The 17,783-nt window shown below is 44.5% G+C and overlaps 1 protein-coding gene and 1 long non-coding RNA gene across 2 annotated transcripts; one reads left to right on the top strand and one right to left on the bottom strand.

Moving 5' to 3' along the window:
• Positions 1–617: 617 nt before the first annotated feature.
• On the bottom strand, positions 618–17,459 carry TNFRSF1A (TNF receptor superfamily member 1A). Its single transcript, XM_086884060.1, has 10 exons — positions 17,124–17,459; positions 7,678–7,879; positions 7,238–7,366; positions 6,785–6,931; positions 4,811–4,892; positions 4,415–4,482; positions 4,082–4,204; positions 3,703–3,740; positions 2,776–2,935; positions 618–2,191 (listed from the first exon to the last, which is right to left on the bottom strand). The coding sequence occupies exons 1-10, from the start codon at positions 17,160–17,162 to the stop codon at positions 1,890–1,892; spliced, it is 1,290 nt and encodes a 429-aa protein (XP_086740186.1). The 5' UTR covers positions 17,163–17,459; the 3' UTR covers positions 618–1,889.
• Positions 3,332–8,260, top strand: LOC111938733 (uncharacterized). The gene is made up of 2 exons (XR_002869074.2): positions 3,332–4,253; positions 5,855–8,260. It is a non-coding gene; the product is annotated as an uncharacterized LOC111938733 (long non-coding RNA).
• Positions 17,460–17,783: the final 324 nt, after the last annotated feature.

Raw genomic sequence — 17,783 nt, 5'->3', positions numbered from 1 at the left:
GTACTGTCTCTGATAAAAAAAAAGCCTAACCAACAACAAAATCATCCTCAATTAAAACAGGATGTAGGAGTAGCAAAACAAGGCCTCAAACTGGGAATTAAAACTGACTTCAGTTCCAGGCTTTGTCACTGACTGTCAGGAACTTCTAATGTGTTTCAAGTAGGAAACTTTCAAGTGGAACAGGAGTAGTCCTTCCTTATTTAACATGGTGCTTTGGTTCCTCAGACAAAAACATTTAAGAATAACATTAAAGTATAACCTATTATTATTCTTCTATTTTAAAGATATTTTCCTCTTTAAAAAGCCAGATGCAAATCCAAATGACTCATTATATATTATTTAAAAATTCACTCTACATGTGCTTGCATTCATATTCTTGAATATCTGAGAAGGCCTGCAACTGGATTTCATTTCAGTCCTACCTCCTGCCCTCAGCTAGCTTCTTGTGACATGAGGTCAGCTAAGTTTTACATACCAAAGTACACAAAACTTGTTGGTTTTTTTTTAAATAATACACAAGACCACCAAGCCCACCCACTCTTGACACTTCTGTTATTCCACTTCCTCTGCCCCCAGCCACAGGCACAGAAAAGAAGTTGATACGAGCAAAACCAGAACAGAGGTAAAAATACCCACTTTAATTCAGAACATTTAGTGTATTTACAATAGAAACTTTCTGTCTGGTCGAGGGATTAGAGAGTGAAAAAATCCATGTTACAAACATGTGGACAGCCTGCACCTGGTGCAGGCTAATTGATTTTTGCTAGGTCTGGCCCACCCAGGGTAAATCCAGTGAGAAAGTGATGGGGAGAGCCTGGAGATGGTACCCAATGGCTCCCACAGGCAAGCAGCAATCACAGAACACAGTCCAGGAAGTAGTGTAAAGTTATTCAACAGCTGCTAAAATATCTACAGAGACACATACACAGTCCCATCTGCAGTTAGATTCATCAGATCATCCATATGTAGATAAGCAGGTAGACACAAGCCTACCAACCTGTGTGCAAACACAGATTTGCAGAGGACATGCTCATGCACAGGTACCACCTCACTCAGGCAGATGCACACACTCCTTGCCACCCTGCAGCACTTGGACAAACACACAGGCAGGTGTTTTGTTAATGCTAACTTACATGGTTTCTAGATACAGGAAAAAAAAAAAAAAACTTGAGAAAAAAAGCACCAATCCTCTCATCTGACTCACTGGCTTGGAATCCTTACTCCTGTGGGAACTGAGGGACAAGGTGTGGAAAGGATAACATCCTGTTTCTTGGAGAGAGAGAACCAGTTTTGAATCTCCAGGAGTCTTGCTATGGAGATACCTACTAGCTGGTACTGGTTGACACCGAGAGAGGGCAATCCTCTCCTGCTCCCAGAAATAGGCACATCCTCCCACCACTTCCTGAGTCAGATTTAGCAATCAAAAGGCTGCAATATGAGCCACTTCAACTGGTTGATCTCGCAGAAAAATAGATCTGCAAGAAGTGAGTACTTTAACATTTGAGCAATCAGCTTAATCAAAACACCCTATAAATTTACCCACCACATGACGTGTGGAGCACCTGTTCAGCAACAACTTGTCCATAGAAGCTGATCTATGATCAAGTCACTCAGAGCTCCTATTTACATCTTGGTCTGAGTTCACACACCACTTCCTTTATGAGGTGCTTTCCTTCCTTGGGAAAGGAGGTGTTGCAGAGGTCTGCCATGGCTTAAAGGTGTTGAACTACGTGGTGGTTAAGAAGCAAACCTCAGCCTTCCTCCAGCATAATCTGCTGCTGTCTCCACCAAAACCAGCTGACAAGTGTTACAAAGATGGGGAGATACAGGGAAAGAAAGAGAGCTACGATCCCCTCTTAATAGTCAAAGGCAGCTAAAGCAGAAATAGATTAAAGATGGTTGTGGAGGCTGCAAGACTGAGGAGAGTTCTGGCTTAGCAAAGCTTCTTGAACAGCCTCACTGCAGCCACTGAGCTCCATCTGGTTGAGGACACAGGTGATGTGCTCCACAGTGGCAGCACGGCCCATCTGCAGTTTCCAGAGTCTGAGCATTTCATACTGGGCGTCTCGCAAGCGCCGGTGCTCCAGCTCAATCCGCTCCAGGTCCCAGTCACTCAGGCCCAGGCGTCGCACAAACTCTTTCCAGCGAGACGGCGGCACGTGATCCACCACAGTGTACAGAATAGCAGGGTCTGAGAAAAGAGAGGGGAAACTGTGAGATGCAAGATTCTTCGACCTCAAGGAGAATATGAATAATCCAGGGCTGGAGGTTGTCTTGGTATCTTGCATTGCACCCTCTTGTTCAAGTCTTCTCCAGTTCTCCAGAGTTATCACACAGACTCGTGTGATGTCCAGACTTGCTCTTATCCCTGAAAATGTAATGGGAATGTTTCCATGCTCTTGTGTACGGTTATGAGCAGAGTCAAGCACATTTGCTTAGGGCCTTGCTGCCGTGCATTCTTGGAAAAGAATGACTTATTGAAATTATTCTGGGTCACTACCCCAGAGGCATTAAGACTGACAGCATGTCAACACATATGACATTCCATTTTGCTGGCAGGGAAAAGGGACAACAGAAAGGCCTTGCACAGATATTTAGCATATACAGACTCACAGGCTCTGGGCATGCTTCTGCCTTTGTACTGTTCCATGCATGGGTATACATCCAGATCACATACACTGGGTAAGGTCTGTCCAGCGTACTCATAGCTGCATCTGCATAATTAGGTTCTTGTTTGACTGGGGAAGGAGGGAAGGATGGAGGAATTTCACTTACCGTCTGGAACCTGCGTCTTCCTGGCAGCTCTGACACAGTCTGGTAACTCATGTGAACTCTGTGGCAGAGGTGCAGATGGTGGGGTTGTGTTTACCGGCAATTCTGTTTCCTTCTTGGACTCAGGAAGAAGGGTGAAAATTTCATTTCTTTTTTCCTCAACCTGAAAGACACATTATATCGTCAGGAATCACCCACAGCAGCACAATACACCTGTCTCCTGCAAGTAAACACTAGCTTTATATGCTAAAATTTATGCAAGATAGGTTGAGATTTTAATTCTTCCTACATGCCTTGTTTCAGCAGAAGACACCAAACATTTCTTTCCAACAGAACCCAAAGAGTTTCACTTTCTTTTGGCACCATAAATTAGTAGTCTGGAAACAAATATTTCTTTACAAAATCAAGTAAGGCTAGCACCCAAAATAGTGATTCTATTCATTCTAGAAGCTCCACCTTCCACCTTTCCCATCAGCCTCCTCTGTAAGGCTGTGGAAACCCCACCTCAGCTGTTGCCTGGGCCCTCTTATTTACAGAGTTACCGTGGACCTGAGAGAATACTGTGAAGCAGCACTGAGAGGCTTGTGGAGTCAAGATCTGAAGTGAAGTAAAATTAATTAAATCCTCCAAGCTTGGGGTAGAGGAGAGAAAAGGAGATTAAGGACCAACTATCTGAACAAAATGCATCCAGAAAAAGAAGAAAAAAAAAGGAAGGGAAAAAAAAAAGCAAAAAGCTATGAGTTTGAAAAGCATCCTCTAGAAGAGGGGAAGTAAAGTGCTACTGGCTCCACCCTCTACAGGAAAAGACTTCTGAGTTAAACAGCTCACTTGAAAATACAAGGCTTGAAAACAGCCCATGGGGAAAATTATTACTCCAGATCCTAGGCTAACATATTTGAAAGTGCAAGATATACCCATCATCTTGCTCACCTCTGATACAGGCTCCTCGGTTGTCTGTGGCAAAGAAACTTCAAAGAAAGAAAAAAAAAAGAAAGAAGAAATTATTTTCACTTCCTCTTATCCCAGAGAAAACAGGAAAGCAGCTATTCACAATCCTGCCCCCCAAAAATGCTATGTAGCAAAATACACGTCCCAGAAATAAGCTCACGTGCACTTCCAGTCACAGCTGTGGGCCTGGATGCAGAACTGCAACAGGAGCCTTGGCTATTTAGTTCTTGTGCTACTCTGACCGTGCAGCAGAGCAGAGTAAGGGGATCCCACTCTGTCCCTCACACATGCACACACACAAAACCATACAGAAAACAGTGTCTATCCCAACCAATATCACTGCACGTGCCACTGTACTCACCACAGGAGTAGAAACACGACTCTATCCTATTCTTCTGGACCAGCTTCCCTACTTTATATGCAATGAAGAGGATGGAGATAACTCCAAATATTGCAACAAGGGTGCCAAGTACAACGTTTCCATCTGGACAAAAGGAAGAGAGCAAATACATGAGTGACTAAGAAAGGAGGAGGTAAGTGCTAGAGGAAGAACAGCAAGTGAAGATTTGCAAATGGTAGGGAGAAAAAGGATAATGGTTTGAGAAAGTGGAAAACAGAACCCTTTACAAAAGGCATTAATAGAACACCCCATAATGAAAAGATTCCACTGCACTTCAGTCCCCTGAGTACTCACTCAGCCCAGATGAAGTCGGTGAGGTAACAACTGGGCTAGGACACCACAAGCAGTCCTCTCCAGTGCAGCTGAAAGAACAAATCCGAGAGGTGAGCACACATTCAATGAAACTCTAGCCCTTGGCAACCATCCCAATTAAGAGACAAGTCAAGATGAGCCTGCAAAGCAGAGCAGTGCAGTATGACTTAGTGATTTTGGGTTCTTAGTGGGCTGATGCCTACATGGAGGAAACGGGAGGTGGCAGAGGTGAAGACCTACTTGCCCCAGAAAGGCAATTAGAATATTGTAAAGCTATGTCTAGATAGAAAGAGTCATGAGAAGAATTTCCTCCCCCTGTGGAGCTCTCCTGCTGTCTCTCCTATTCAGTGGTGGGGCATACAGAGTAAAATAGCTCACCTGTTGCAGGGCTTGCAAATGTTACTACGTGACAGGAAGAATTGAGGCTTACACCTGCAAATTGTATCTTTGTTCTTTGAACCTGTAGAAGAAAAAAAAACAGAAACTGTTGCCATTATCTGGACAGAAAAGAAAACTAAGGGAAAAAGATCCACTCCAAGATGAATGAGAGATTATCCTTTTTTAAGCCTGGAAAACAGCTACTGAAGAAGAGATAAAGGATTTGATCTACATACAAAAACAGAGCTGGGGGAGGATAAAAGTAGTAAAAATAAGAGTGACACTGTTCTGAAGGTGAGCACCTCTGTAGAGGCTCAGAAAGGGACTATAATTACAGAGCAGCTGAAATTAGTATAATGCACAAAAGGCAGTAAAAGTCACTAAAGTTCAAGCATGTCAGGAAGGGAAACCACATTAGTCAGGCCAAGATGAGGGAGAAGTGAACCCTGAGCAGCTGGGACTGGTGAGGAAGTCAGTTCAGGGCAGGGAGAAATCACTTCAAGTCATGGGACACATAAGCACTCTTCTGATGTCATGAGTGGAAGGGGTAAGAAATGAAAGAACTATTGCTTCCAAGCAAGCCACAGGAGAGAGCCTGAGCAAAACAGGTGTGGGGAGGCTCAGGCAAGAACAGTGATGGGAGGATATCAAATTGCATGAGAGGAGGGGAAAACATACTAGAACAAGGAGCATGCATTTTGTGGCAAGTGAAGGACGGGAATAAAACAGTTCTGCATCAGCCAAGAGGGAAGGAAGCTCAAGGATAGTGTGCAATGATGACCTTTGAGGAGAGGCTTAAGTGTGGAAACTCTGACAAGATGATTGAGCACTAGAGGGAACACATTCACCAGTGAAACAGCAAGCCTCACACTGGGCAGGGTAAGAGATGGGAAAGGGATCAGGAGCAGCACAGTTTGCAAAGAAAAGAGGATAGCTTTAAGAGGAGATAGGGCGATCAGACAAGGTGGGAGCAGCTGGACTGGAAGCACAGGCCTGCTGGATGATTAAAGAATGATGACTAAAATAATTATATCTTTTGTACAGATCAAGACCAGCTGAATAAGATGTTCAGAGGGGACTGTGTGTCCTTGGGCTGGAAGACAGCTACTAAAGAATGTATGTACGTGCAGACTTGGAAGAACAGTTGGCCTGTGGATGGGCACAGATGTGTGATGCCGTTTGCCTGCACAGCTGGATCCTCCTGTGCAACCTCATAAAAGAGGTTACACATTTGCCTTATGATTAAGGAAATAAAGTCAGTTAGTGTTGCATCCAATACTGACTCATGCTTTTTCAGTCATCACATGAAAAGAAGACTTTAAGGGACATGGAAAGAATTAAGACTACAGACAGCAGTGTTTGTTTAAGATCTCTGATTCCTGACTGGACATGAGGCACCTTGGGACAGCTAACATGAGTACTTCTCCCAGACACCCCAAGGTAATGCCCAGTGCCACTGGGTATAGTTCAGCCTTACTAGCAGCTCTTGACTTTAGAACACTGCACAGAACACAGTGGTTCTTCAGCAACTGACTGACAAGCAGTTCAGCTGAGCACTGGCACCAGGGTCACTTTCATCCATCAGACTCAAAGTGCTTCCAGCAGTTGGTAGGGGAAATGCAGTGAGCATCAGGAGAAAGACAAACAAAGAAGGCAAGGGGAAACCTGTTCTACAACATAAAGACCTTGCTTCAGGACAGGCAAGACAGAGGCACCAAAATTAAGCAAAAAAGTAGCTCCTCACAACAGCCAAAACCAAGAAACTGTTCAAGGACAGAAGAAAGCAACTATGATAGGAAATAGGGATTGATGCCAGAACAGGCAAATATAGCTGTCTTTCTGGGGAAAAAGAGCAGACCAAGCCCAGAGTTGTTCCAAAACTACCATCCTTTCAGTGCAAGGCACTGCAGCATATCAGAAAGTCTACCCTATTACAGTACATCTGCTCTGGAGCCATATCCATGCCATACTCACAGCTGGCAATAATCCCATTGTCACATGAGCTGCAGTTCCTACACTGGAAGAATTCAGACTCAGAATAAATCTGATACTGATTCTTCTGACAGCCACATACAGTATCTTGCTGTGGGGTGCAGGGGGTCTCTACTATCTGCTGGAGTTCTGAGGAAAGAAAGGAGAAATTATTACTTCAACCTCTTACTTCATCTTCAACTGAGGGCACGGTTATAATGATAGGTATTGTTATCCCCTAATTTTCCCAGAAAAAGGCCAGGAAGGCCTGCAAACTGTATCTCAGACTGTACTGATTTGGTAACCCTTATTCCTGCTGTCCTCAGTCCGTTCCCATATAATTACCCATTCAATTGCTTACTTTTCCAAGCTCCCTTGCTCACGTTGCCATCCCCTCCAGCCCTCATCCACCACCATTTTCCTCAGATGGATCCTGCAGATCTGGCAGTAACTCACCTGTACGGCAGCGTGTGCACCGGAAGCACTTGGACATGGTGTTATCAACAGCTGTGAATGTGCCATTGGCACACGGAAGACAGACAGTTGCCTGGTCAGGCCCATCACAGTCTTTTGCCTTGTAGGTACCTGCAAGAAAAATCACTTAACAGAGCTCTGACGGGAAGGTAAATGGGAAAGCAATAGTTACTGGCTCCTCAAAGAAACCCTGGAGTTGATGGCATAAGGACCAAGTATGCTTCCTCTCACCAGTGAATGACACTGACAGCCCATAAGAGGAGAAAAGGAATAAGTATAAATAAAAGGAATATGAATTTATCTGGGTAGGGATAGGTACCAAGCAAAGGGAGAGCTGATTAGCTGTGAGACAGTTTGAGAGTGCAGGTCAGGGAAATGCCTCCAAGGTGAAAGTCACTACTACTGTATTTATTTTGTATTACCTGCATGACACCTCATGCAGCAGTGGGTCTTCCTGGGGTGTAGGTATTGTCCCAGGAGACAGTGCATCTGTTTTTTTTCTTTCCTCAAAGAGTTAGAGGGGCCTCTTCCATCCAAAGCTGCCCGATGGACTTGCAGTCTATATGGCACTGGAGTAATTTCTACAGATTCTTTTGTCAACACACAGACAAATATTAGAACAACCTGTAAACAGAGAGGGAGGGGGGAGAGGAGAGAAACAAGGTGAGAAAGCACTGTATCTTACTGCAGAATGCACCTCTGACTTCAGCACTTAGAATTAAATTCTGAGTTCGGTTTACCTGGCTAATTCTGGTAATGGGACCCTCCACTGGCAAATGTGTGTGAGGATTTATGAAATAAACCCCAACAAACCAATGCTAAAATACCATTCAATGGCCTCTGTGGCAAAACTGGTTGTATATAAAACAAATATTTTTCATGATGTGCAGTTTATACATGGAATGCCTTGGAAATGCTTCAGCTTGCATAGAAGTTACACAAGAGCAAAGAAATGTTTTTATTAAGGAAGATAGTAAGTTTCACTGAGAAGAATGCATCCAATACCTGCAGTTCCACTGAATAAATACACAAGATGGGAAGTTTGGAATAAGATGGAAAAGGAGGATCTCATTGCTTGCAAACCACATACAGGAAATCTTCCAAAATGTCTCCTGAGCAAGCCAAACTAAGAAACATGGGAAAGTTAGGTTTTTGACTTCTCCCTGCGTCAAATGCATGTTCTTCCTCATAAACTGCAGCTGTTAACAATCAGCCCATAGAGTTCAACACAAAAATGCACAGTTTCTTCTTTATTTAACTGTTAAAATTTTATTTCTATTTTTCCACTTGAAAGTTGTCATGCCAATCTTAACAGAAATACTAAGATTGGCATGACTGCCATATGATGACTGTAAGAGAGTGTGACTTTGTACACCCCCACACACATGAACCAAGCGTTAAAAGCACAGCCTGTACCAATAATGAAGGATGCCATTCCCTGGACACTGTTTTCAGGACACTATTCCCAGCAATGAAATTGAGAAATATACTGTTTATGTAATGGCCAAAAGGTCTCCACTCTGGTAAGAACACAGGATAAATGACTCATCGGCAAAAGATCCTGTACCAGAAGGATGGTAACAAGATTGCAGCATACCACAAACACAACTCCTCCTCCTCTTTGCAATAGAAAAACAGACCTCGAGCATGCATTTCAAATATTCAGATAAAGAAAAAAATACAACAAAACATTTAAAAAAAAACCCTAACAAAACAAAACTACGTAAAAAGATTTATGAAACCTGAAGTCAGCAAGTTTCTACAGCAAAGACCCATCCCATAGCCACCGATGACTCCTGAAGAGTATGAAAGATTTGTCCAAAAACTACTTGACAGTACCATGAAGAAGCCCAGCAGCATGATGAAGACAACAACCTGCATCCCTTGTCATCCTCTTGGCCCACAAGTGATCCTGGCCACACCATCTGGACCATCCATGTGTTGATGCTTCTGTTACAGATGCACCAATGAACTCTGTGCATCATGTGAATGACGAAAATCAACTAAGTTTTTTTCGAATTAACACCACCCCACCATTATAATCTCACACAAAGTTTTACTATGCTACCTTCCCTCTAATTGTAATGTTTTCCTAGCTCGTTTTTTTGAAAGTGTTTTTTTGAAGATGCCCAGCAGTACAGGCACAGCTTCGGAGTTCCTTTTTTTTTTTTTTTTCCCTTTGCTATTTCAGCTAAGAGAGTTATAGCAAAAGCAAAGTAAAACAAAAAGGGTAAACCACAGTGCTGATACCAACCTTGTGGTAGCAAGCTTAACAAAAGATAGATAGAATGAAATGGCTATGACACCCCTACATTGTCCTGTTTCTCTTTCAGAATTAAAGCCTTGGGGGGAAAAAAGGACATACATAAAAGCAAATTAAAATCACAAGAAGGATGGTGTTTGCAACTCTGACAAAGCTAAAACATCATTTTTCAGAGAGCTCTGACATATTCAATAGACCAGATGCTAAAATGGTGAACGGGAAAAAGGAGAACCACATATTTAAATAGTTATCATTTCAGACTTAATCAGTTGACCACAGAATAATTGTAAACTCTCCAACAACTCCTCAGTGAAACTAAAAATTGTTTCAGCAGCTGACATTACAAGATTTATTGCTTGCAAGAAAATGGATAAAAGATCCTTCACACAGATGTTCTCACACACAGTAACAGGAAAAACATCCTGATTCTGTAGCTAGTGATTAATCTCCCAATATGAGACTATAAACAGTCAGCCCGTAAGTCACACAAGTCCGCAATAGAAAGAAAATGAAAGCATCAAAGAAAAAGCCAAAAATACAGAGAAAATTGGTCAGATACACCTTCAAAGTCAAAAGAAAACAGAAGTGCTTTTAATTTTTCAGATGAAGTGAAAGCATGTCTTTAAGTGTCATCAAAGCAGAGTTAATACATTAGGGACCACAATCTGAGGAGCAGAGTCACAGGCCACAAATAACTCGGCCATCCAGCAAAATCATTCACATGATGAAAAAAAACCTACCAAACACCACCCTCTTCAGCAGCTTCCCAGGCCATTCAGCAATACACTGATTTATACCCATGAACAACTTCATCAAATTCAGGTAATACATGAAATTAAAATAGTCTGCTCTGTTTCAGCTGGAAGGCACATAACTCGTGGTATATGACCTGTAACAACCATGATACAACATGGACTACAGAACTGATCAAAATCCTCAGCAAAACCAACCTAAGAGGATATGAAGGCAAACCACTTGGTAGTGAAAGAGTGACCCAATGAAGAGTGAGAAGACCCCATATAATAATGCTTTTGATCCCGACCGTCGCTTGAGGGATAGGGAGTCTAGATCATAAGGGTGTAATTGCCCAGGGATTTCTTTGTTGGGGTCCCTCTTTTGAGGCACCTGGCTTAAGCTACCATGTAACAGAGTTGATTTGTACCAATAAATCTGTCTGATGGAGATGAGAGCCTGATTTAAAAAAATTCTTTACCAGTTCCCCTCATCTGAACACATTCAAGAACCTTCAGATCCTCAAAATGTGAGGCTTGGATTTGCTTTGGATTTGTTGCCAGCACTCTGGCTGGGGCTGCAGCAGCACTGAGCACAGTGGGGTGATCCCCCTTTCTGCCCAGCTCTGCTACCTGTTTGATGCCCCCCAGGACATGGTTTCTGCCCTCTGGGCTGCCTGGGCACACCCTGCTGATTCTCACTGAGCTGCTGCCACCTGCACCCCCAGGGCCCTCCCTGCAGGGCGCTCCCCAGACTCCTCTCCCAGTTTGCACTTGTGCCTGGCGGTAATTCTGTCCCCAGATTCAGGATCCAGCATTTGGACTTGTTTGTTCAATTTCATTCCAATAATCATTGCTCAATACACAATTTATGTAGAATAAACACATTGAACAGAACTGTCCCTAGAACTGAGCCCTGAGGAACACTGCTGGTTCAGAATCACTACTGGTAATCTTAGACTGCGCCAAGGGATATTAGGAAGAAGTTTTACACTGAAAGAATAATAAAGTACTGGAATGGTCTTCCCAGGGAGGTTTTAAAAAAGACTGGATGTGGCACTCAGTGGTTCCACATGGGTTGGACTTGATGATCTTGGAAGTCTCTTCCAACCTAATCATTCTGTTGAATTCTGTTCTGTTGAATCAGTCGCCAGCCAGATTAAGCTCCATTTACCAAGCACTGAAGCCATTGATAAGAGTTTGCCGAGGCAAAGCTTAGAGGTCTTCTGCGAGTGAAATAAGCTGAATTTCCATTGTTAGGTGTACAGCACACTCCACTTGCCAGCATAAAAAAAACAGTACCCACTAAGCAATTTCACAGAGACAATGTGTATTACCTAAACCAAGTGATTATTCAAACCACATGAGTTGCACACCTCTGATTCATTGCAACCCACTCATTTCAGTGAGTAGGGACTACCCAGGAAAATAGAGTCAGCAAAAACTCTAGGGTTTACTTCTGAAGCTGCTGCAGGAATAACCAAAATGCTGCTTCTGTAAAACATTCTACCCCTCTGGGGGACAGCTGTGTTCCCTGCACATTCTCCTCACACATAAGGTAACTCTAGTTCCTTCCCATGCGTCACACCAGCACTTACTGCCCAGCACTTCACTCACAATGAAAAGAAGGCACAGCACAAGCCCAAAAGCTCTTCTATGCAAAGTTTTGACAGCTGAGACAGGAGTTAGGAGCCTTTCCACATTTTTCACACCCAAATATTCTTGAATCACTGCCACCACTACAGTTTACACCCTTGTTCCTGCTTCTGCCTCACCAGGCCATGCACAGAAAACTGCAAGTTGAGGTGATATCCCCCCAGAGTAAGGCAAAGGAAGAGAGGAAGGGCAAAGATAAAAGTGAAGAACAAAGCAAGATGCCAGAAAGATGGGTGAGAGGGTGGAAATAAGGGACATTTAAGAGCAGTGTTCTCAGGACAAGGAGACATAAAGCACAGTACCTGAAACAGAGGGAATGCACAGGGAAGTGCAGCACGTCAGGGCTGTCCCATATTATCACCACACAAGGCTGGGAAATACCAAATTACTCAGCATGAATGGCTGCAACACTGCTGTGACCTGCCAGGCTCCTCGCCTGCAGGGAGAAGGGTGGAGGGAGCAGGTACAGTGACACACAGGTCATTTTGCTATCTTTAATACTCTTGCTTCAACACTGCTTGAAAAAATAGTACACCATAGTAGTTATAACTACCTATATTGTGTTGTAAATAATTATGAATTAAGTCTTTTAGTCTCAGCATTATCATCAACAATGAAATAAATATTTTATTCATATAACTATATTTAGTTTGCCATCCTTAATCCTCAGGGACCAAGTTGCACTAAGATTCCTTTGTAATAACTTAACCACTTCTCTCAATAAGTACTTTCATTTTGCAAATTCCACTTTTAAACTAATTAACTACCTGCAAATAAGAGGCATTATGAGTCATTAGAGTGTTTCAAAATATTTTGTAACAGCTGGTTACATTGGCTTAAGAATCCACCATGATACATGCCCCATGCACAAGTATTCTACATATTAATCATCTGCTAACCTTTTTAATGAGTCATAAAAAATTAGTCAGCTTGGAAGCTTGGATAAAAACCAGTATCTTTCTCTGACTAATGAGCTACCAAATAAATCAGGGTGCAGGATTGACCCTTATGTTCTTTGTCTGGTTCATCCATTTCCAAAAGCTCTTTGAGGTTTGCATTTGTTTTAGTTTGCAATACAAAGATGAAAGAGAAACCAGAACTTCTGTTTTACACACTGAGAAATGTGCATTAAAGCAACATTTACAGGAAGCTTTTGTCATTGTTCATTAAAATCTGGAAAGGACAAAAAAAGGCTACAAGAAGTACTATTATAAATAATCCTCATTTAATGAAGATAAGATGAAAGGATGCTGTATTTCAGTCTAAAATCAGGAGATTGGAAATAACTTTGATACACTGAAGAAAGGCCTTACAAATCTTAACTTAAAAACCAAGAGAAAACTGTGATTATCTATAAAGATTTTGGACTTCACATCATGAAATATCATAAAGTATATAAAGTCAGAAGGCTTCATTTCATATTAGTAGAGATTAAGAAACTAATGGAGAAGTCAGTAGGTGATAAGAACCATAAGGAAATTTGTTTGGAAGTTTTCCCTTCGAGGACACTGATGAACACTGTCAGAGTGCCATGCTGACCGACCCTCATCACCCCAGCACTTTGCCTGCCTGTGTTTAGGGCTGAGCTCCACTCTGTGCTGCTGTACAGCCTCACATCTGGAGCAGGAGACATGGGAAGGCTCAGTGGGGTCCTTACTTTTCCATCCTGAAATGATTTTCAGCTGGGCACGAGCCCTCAGCCCCTGCCACAGTGTGCCACGGACCTGCTCATGCCCCTTGTCAGTGACTCACTAGGTGAATTTTTAAGTCAGGTAATTGTCAAATGCCGAGTCCTGCTCATTGGAACAGATATATTCCTGTTTGGTTCGATAGAGAAATGTAGTGACACTGCTTTGAGATGTGCTTTCCACTGTCAGGTTCCTCAGAGCATAACACAAAGAGATATGCTAGCAAAGGAAGCACTCCGCTATCCAGGGATTACGGAAGACAACACAAGGCATCTGCCCCAAATACAAACAAAGCCTCTTTCTGATGACTAAAGAAAATGGGTAAGAAAGAGCAAAATGACAACACTGAAAATGATAATGAAAAGGGAAAGGCATCCAAACTGACAGTACTGGTTACTTGTGAGAACAAAAATTGCCACGCAAGTGTATTTAACACAGACCCTAATATAAACATTTCATTTTGCTAGAAGTAGTTAGTCCTAAAAATAGAAATTAAAATTAGATCAACAAGCGGTAAAAGTTCAATTAATCTGATTGGAGAAAATAATCAGAAATGCAATCAAATGCTATGAATTATAAGGAAAGGACGTGAGAACAAAAGCAAGAGTGTTGTTATGACAATATATAAAGGATTGAATCTGGACTGTAGTTCTGGTCCCCAATCTTAAGAATAGAAATTAACCCAGATATAATACAAAGAAAAGTAAAAACGACCATCACTGCTACAGAATGACTGCCACTAAGAGAATGATAAGATATACCAGTCTATAAAACAGAAACCCGAGACAAGGATACTGTACCAGGCTCAAAATCATGAATACCAAAGAGAAGGTGAACTGGGACGAGTGTTTTCTGTCTCCTCCAAGGACTAGGAGGCATCACATAGGACAAGAGGCAGAGAGGTTTGAAACTAACACAGGGAGGTACTTTTACAGTCAACATGTAGCTGAGGTGTGGGACTCCCAGAGGCAGTTCTGGCTCTGCCAGAAACCTGTCCTGGCTCCAAAACTGATCGCCACACCCACCAGAAGAACGAAAAAACCCACAGTCAGGGATCCAAAATACGAAGACGCCATATCAACTCGGAAATTCCTACAGTCCTAGCCCACTGGAAGCCAGGAAAGTATTTTTTATTGCTCTACATTCGCCCTGCTCCAAAACCCTTGGCAGGCACCTGTGGCTGGTCACTACTGGAAACAGGCTGGTGGCCCAACACTTCTTTCTTAAAATGCACTTGGTGGCCTGGTTTTCAATTTTTACATAACATAGCTTCTAACTTCAAAATGGCAGGTTTTCCCCTTTACTTTGAAAAGAAATCAGTGACAGAAGTACCCTTATGGTTATTTTGTCTTTGTTCTTCATAAAATTGAATTTTCTTTAATAAATTAATAAAATAAACTTTTTTTTTTTTTTCCTTTTAATAAGACAGAAAACACCCTTGCCTCATTGAAGACAGATGCCGTTTTTTCTACTGTAAAAGGTAGGAAAATGAGTTTAAGGACAGGCAAAAAGAGTGAATGCATGGAAACAGGCTACAGGAAATTTTGAAGAATCGCAGGAAATATACAAGAATCAGATGAGTAGAAGGGAGGCATAAGGGGGCCAGGAAAGACAATGAGAGCAAACAGAATGGTATGTAAAGTAAATGACAGATGGAAGGGCATGCAATAGAGTGAGACCTGTAACTCTGGGAAAGAAAAAAAGAGTATGATTTTACTGAAAAGACAAACATCTGTAGGGAGTAGAGGGTTATTGACAGCTTGAAATGACATGCAAATAGGAAGGGAAAAACATATTCCAAAAGAAATCCCACTGAAGGACACTTCCTCCAGTATGTTATTTAACTGATGACAATATAATGAACTTGGGGAATCCAATAGGTTTGGGGTTTTTTTTGCCAACTGAATGAATAATATCACATACGGTATCTGATTTCCACCAAAATATGTGCACCTCTATTTTTAAGCCAGAAATACACTTTTCAAGTTTGCTAACTGCTTTGAAATCTATCTGTAAATCAACAGTTTATGTCTCCTACCTAGGTCCCAAGAGGGAAATTGATCCACAGCTAGAGTTCTCTCAGTTTTGTGTTGTCCTCAACTGCTACCTTTAGGTCTATTACCAGGTTTCTAGACCTTTCAAGGGGCAAAAAAAAAAAAAACAACCAACCAAAACCAAATCCAAACCCTTCTGGAAGGCAACTTTGCACATGTTGCAACTTTCTGACCACAAATTAACAACTAACCCAAGATTACAAGTCCAGAGCAGCCGAGTGCAAGTGTGCATTACCACGATGCTCGGGTATTTAAGGATAAACACTTTGACTTTGTAACCTCTACAGCAGAATTTATAGCCATGTCACGATGCTGAGTTACACCACTCCACTGTCCCAACTTTACCACACATCTTCTAATATTGGATAGCCATTCAGGTCTGGCAATCACGTTATTCATAAAACTTTCCGATTTCTTTTAAAACTTTTTCGCCAGCAAAATCACAACGGGCAGCTTGACCCGCGAAGCCCGGGTAGGCTAAAGAAAATCTACCGGCAAAGCTGAACTTCCTTTTATACAAATCCCGTGGTTTGGGACGTAGCTACAACCCACTAATCTTTGTTTAAACGCCCGCAGAGTGGCATTTGTGTGCGGCTGGCTGCACAGCAAAGCGGGGGCGGCTCGTCCCCGGCCCCCGCACAGCGGCGGTGGGAGCGAAGCGGCTCCGATCGTAGTCCGGGCGGTTCCGATCCCGGTCCGGGCGGCTCCGATCCCGGCCCGGGCGGCTCCGATCCCGGTCCGGGAGGCTCCGATCCCGGTCCGGGCGGTTCCGATCCCGGTCCGGGCGGTTCCGATCCCGGTCCGGGAGGCTCCGATCCCGGTCCGGGCGGCTCCGATCCCGGTCCGGGCGGCTCGGTGCCCCGGCCAGCCCCGGCGCCCGGACCGCCCCGCGCGTTAACGGCCGCGCCGCGGGCTCCAGGGAATCCACCGCCGTTCCTGTAAGCCCAGACGCCTTTTCCCAGAGTCAGGGATAAATCCCGGAAACGGCGCCAGAGAACCGGGCGCCCAGCGGTGGGCGGGGAGCGGAGGGAGGGAGGCGGCGAGCGCGGCGGTGCCGCTGCCCCGCGGGCACCCGGCGGATGGCGCGGCTCGGCTGCCCGACCCGCTACCGCCGCTCCTGCCGCTCCGGCGCCGGCACCTGCGACGACGACCGCCCGCCTCGCGCTCCCGCAGAGTCCCCGAGCCCTCCCCCGCCGCTGCCCGCCCCGGCATGGCGCTGCCGAGAGGGGAGCCCCAGTCCCCCGGAGAGGGCGAGCAGAAAGCGGGCTGTCCGCAGACCGGCGGCGATGGGGAGCCCGACGGCGGCCGGGAGGGTCGAAGAGAGCCCGGGCCCGAAAACTCGACGGCGGATACCGCTCTGCGGACCCGCAGCGAGCTGCAGACCCGCGGCACCGGAGCTGTCGCCGGGCGAAGCGGCGCCCCGCCGGCGCACGGCCCCGCTCCGCCGGGAGCGGCGAAGTCCCCGCCGTGACTTACCGTCCCCAGCGAGCTGCGGGGCAGCGCCGGGCCGCGCATGGCTCCGCGGCCCGCTACATCCCCGTGGCAGGGTCTCCCACGTCCAGAGGAAGCCGCCCCAGCCCTACCCAGCGCCGGCCGGAGCAGCGCGGAGAGTGACTACCCCGTCTCCAACTTCCTGGCAGCGGCAGCAGGAAAGAGAGCGGCGGGCGGGAGGCGGCCCGGAGCCGCGCCGAGCCCCGCCCGCCCTCCGCCGCGCCAGGACCGGCGTCGGCAGCGTTCCTTAAAAACCCGGACGGACGAGCTGAAGAAAAGCGACGGATGGTGCATCGAGTGGCCAAAGCTGCTAGAAAACACATGGGAAAGGAGTCAGGGGAGCTGTATTGAAATCTTAAAAAGTTGTTGACGCAGGAGTGTTTCGCTCTTCAGCTGTACTTTCCACGTAAAAATTAACCATGTACTTGTAAGAAAAAGACTCCTTGCATCTTAACTGCCTTAATTTTAACGAAAGGCATTTTTCAGCCACGATCAGCATTTTTAGACTCTGTATGACCATCCCGTAGTTTTTTGTTTAAAACACACGTGTTCTTGTATGCACCAATGAGCCAGCTCTACAGACAGTGCAAATATAAGCAAAAACAACATAACAATTCTGTGTAAGCCCTGCTTCATTTAATATAT

This window comes from Cyanistes caeruleus, chromosome 3 (assembly GCF_971803275.1).
Source record: "Cyanistes caeruleus chromosome 3, bCyaCae1.hap1.1, whole genome shotgun sequence".
Taxonomy (NCBI): Eukaryota; Metazoa; Chordata; class Aves; order Passeriformes; family Paridae; genus Cyanistes; species Cyanistes caeruleus.
Note: the sequence above shows the minus strand (reverse complement) of the source record. Positions and strands in the feature narration are given on the sequence as shown.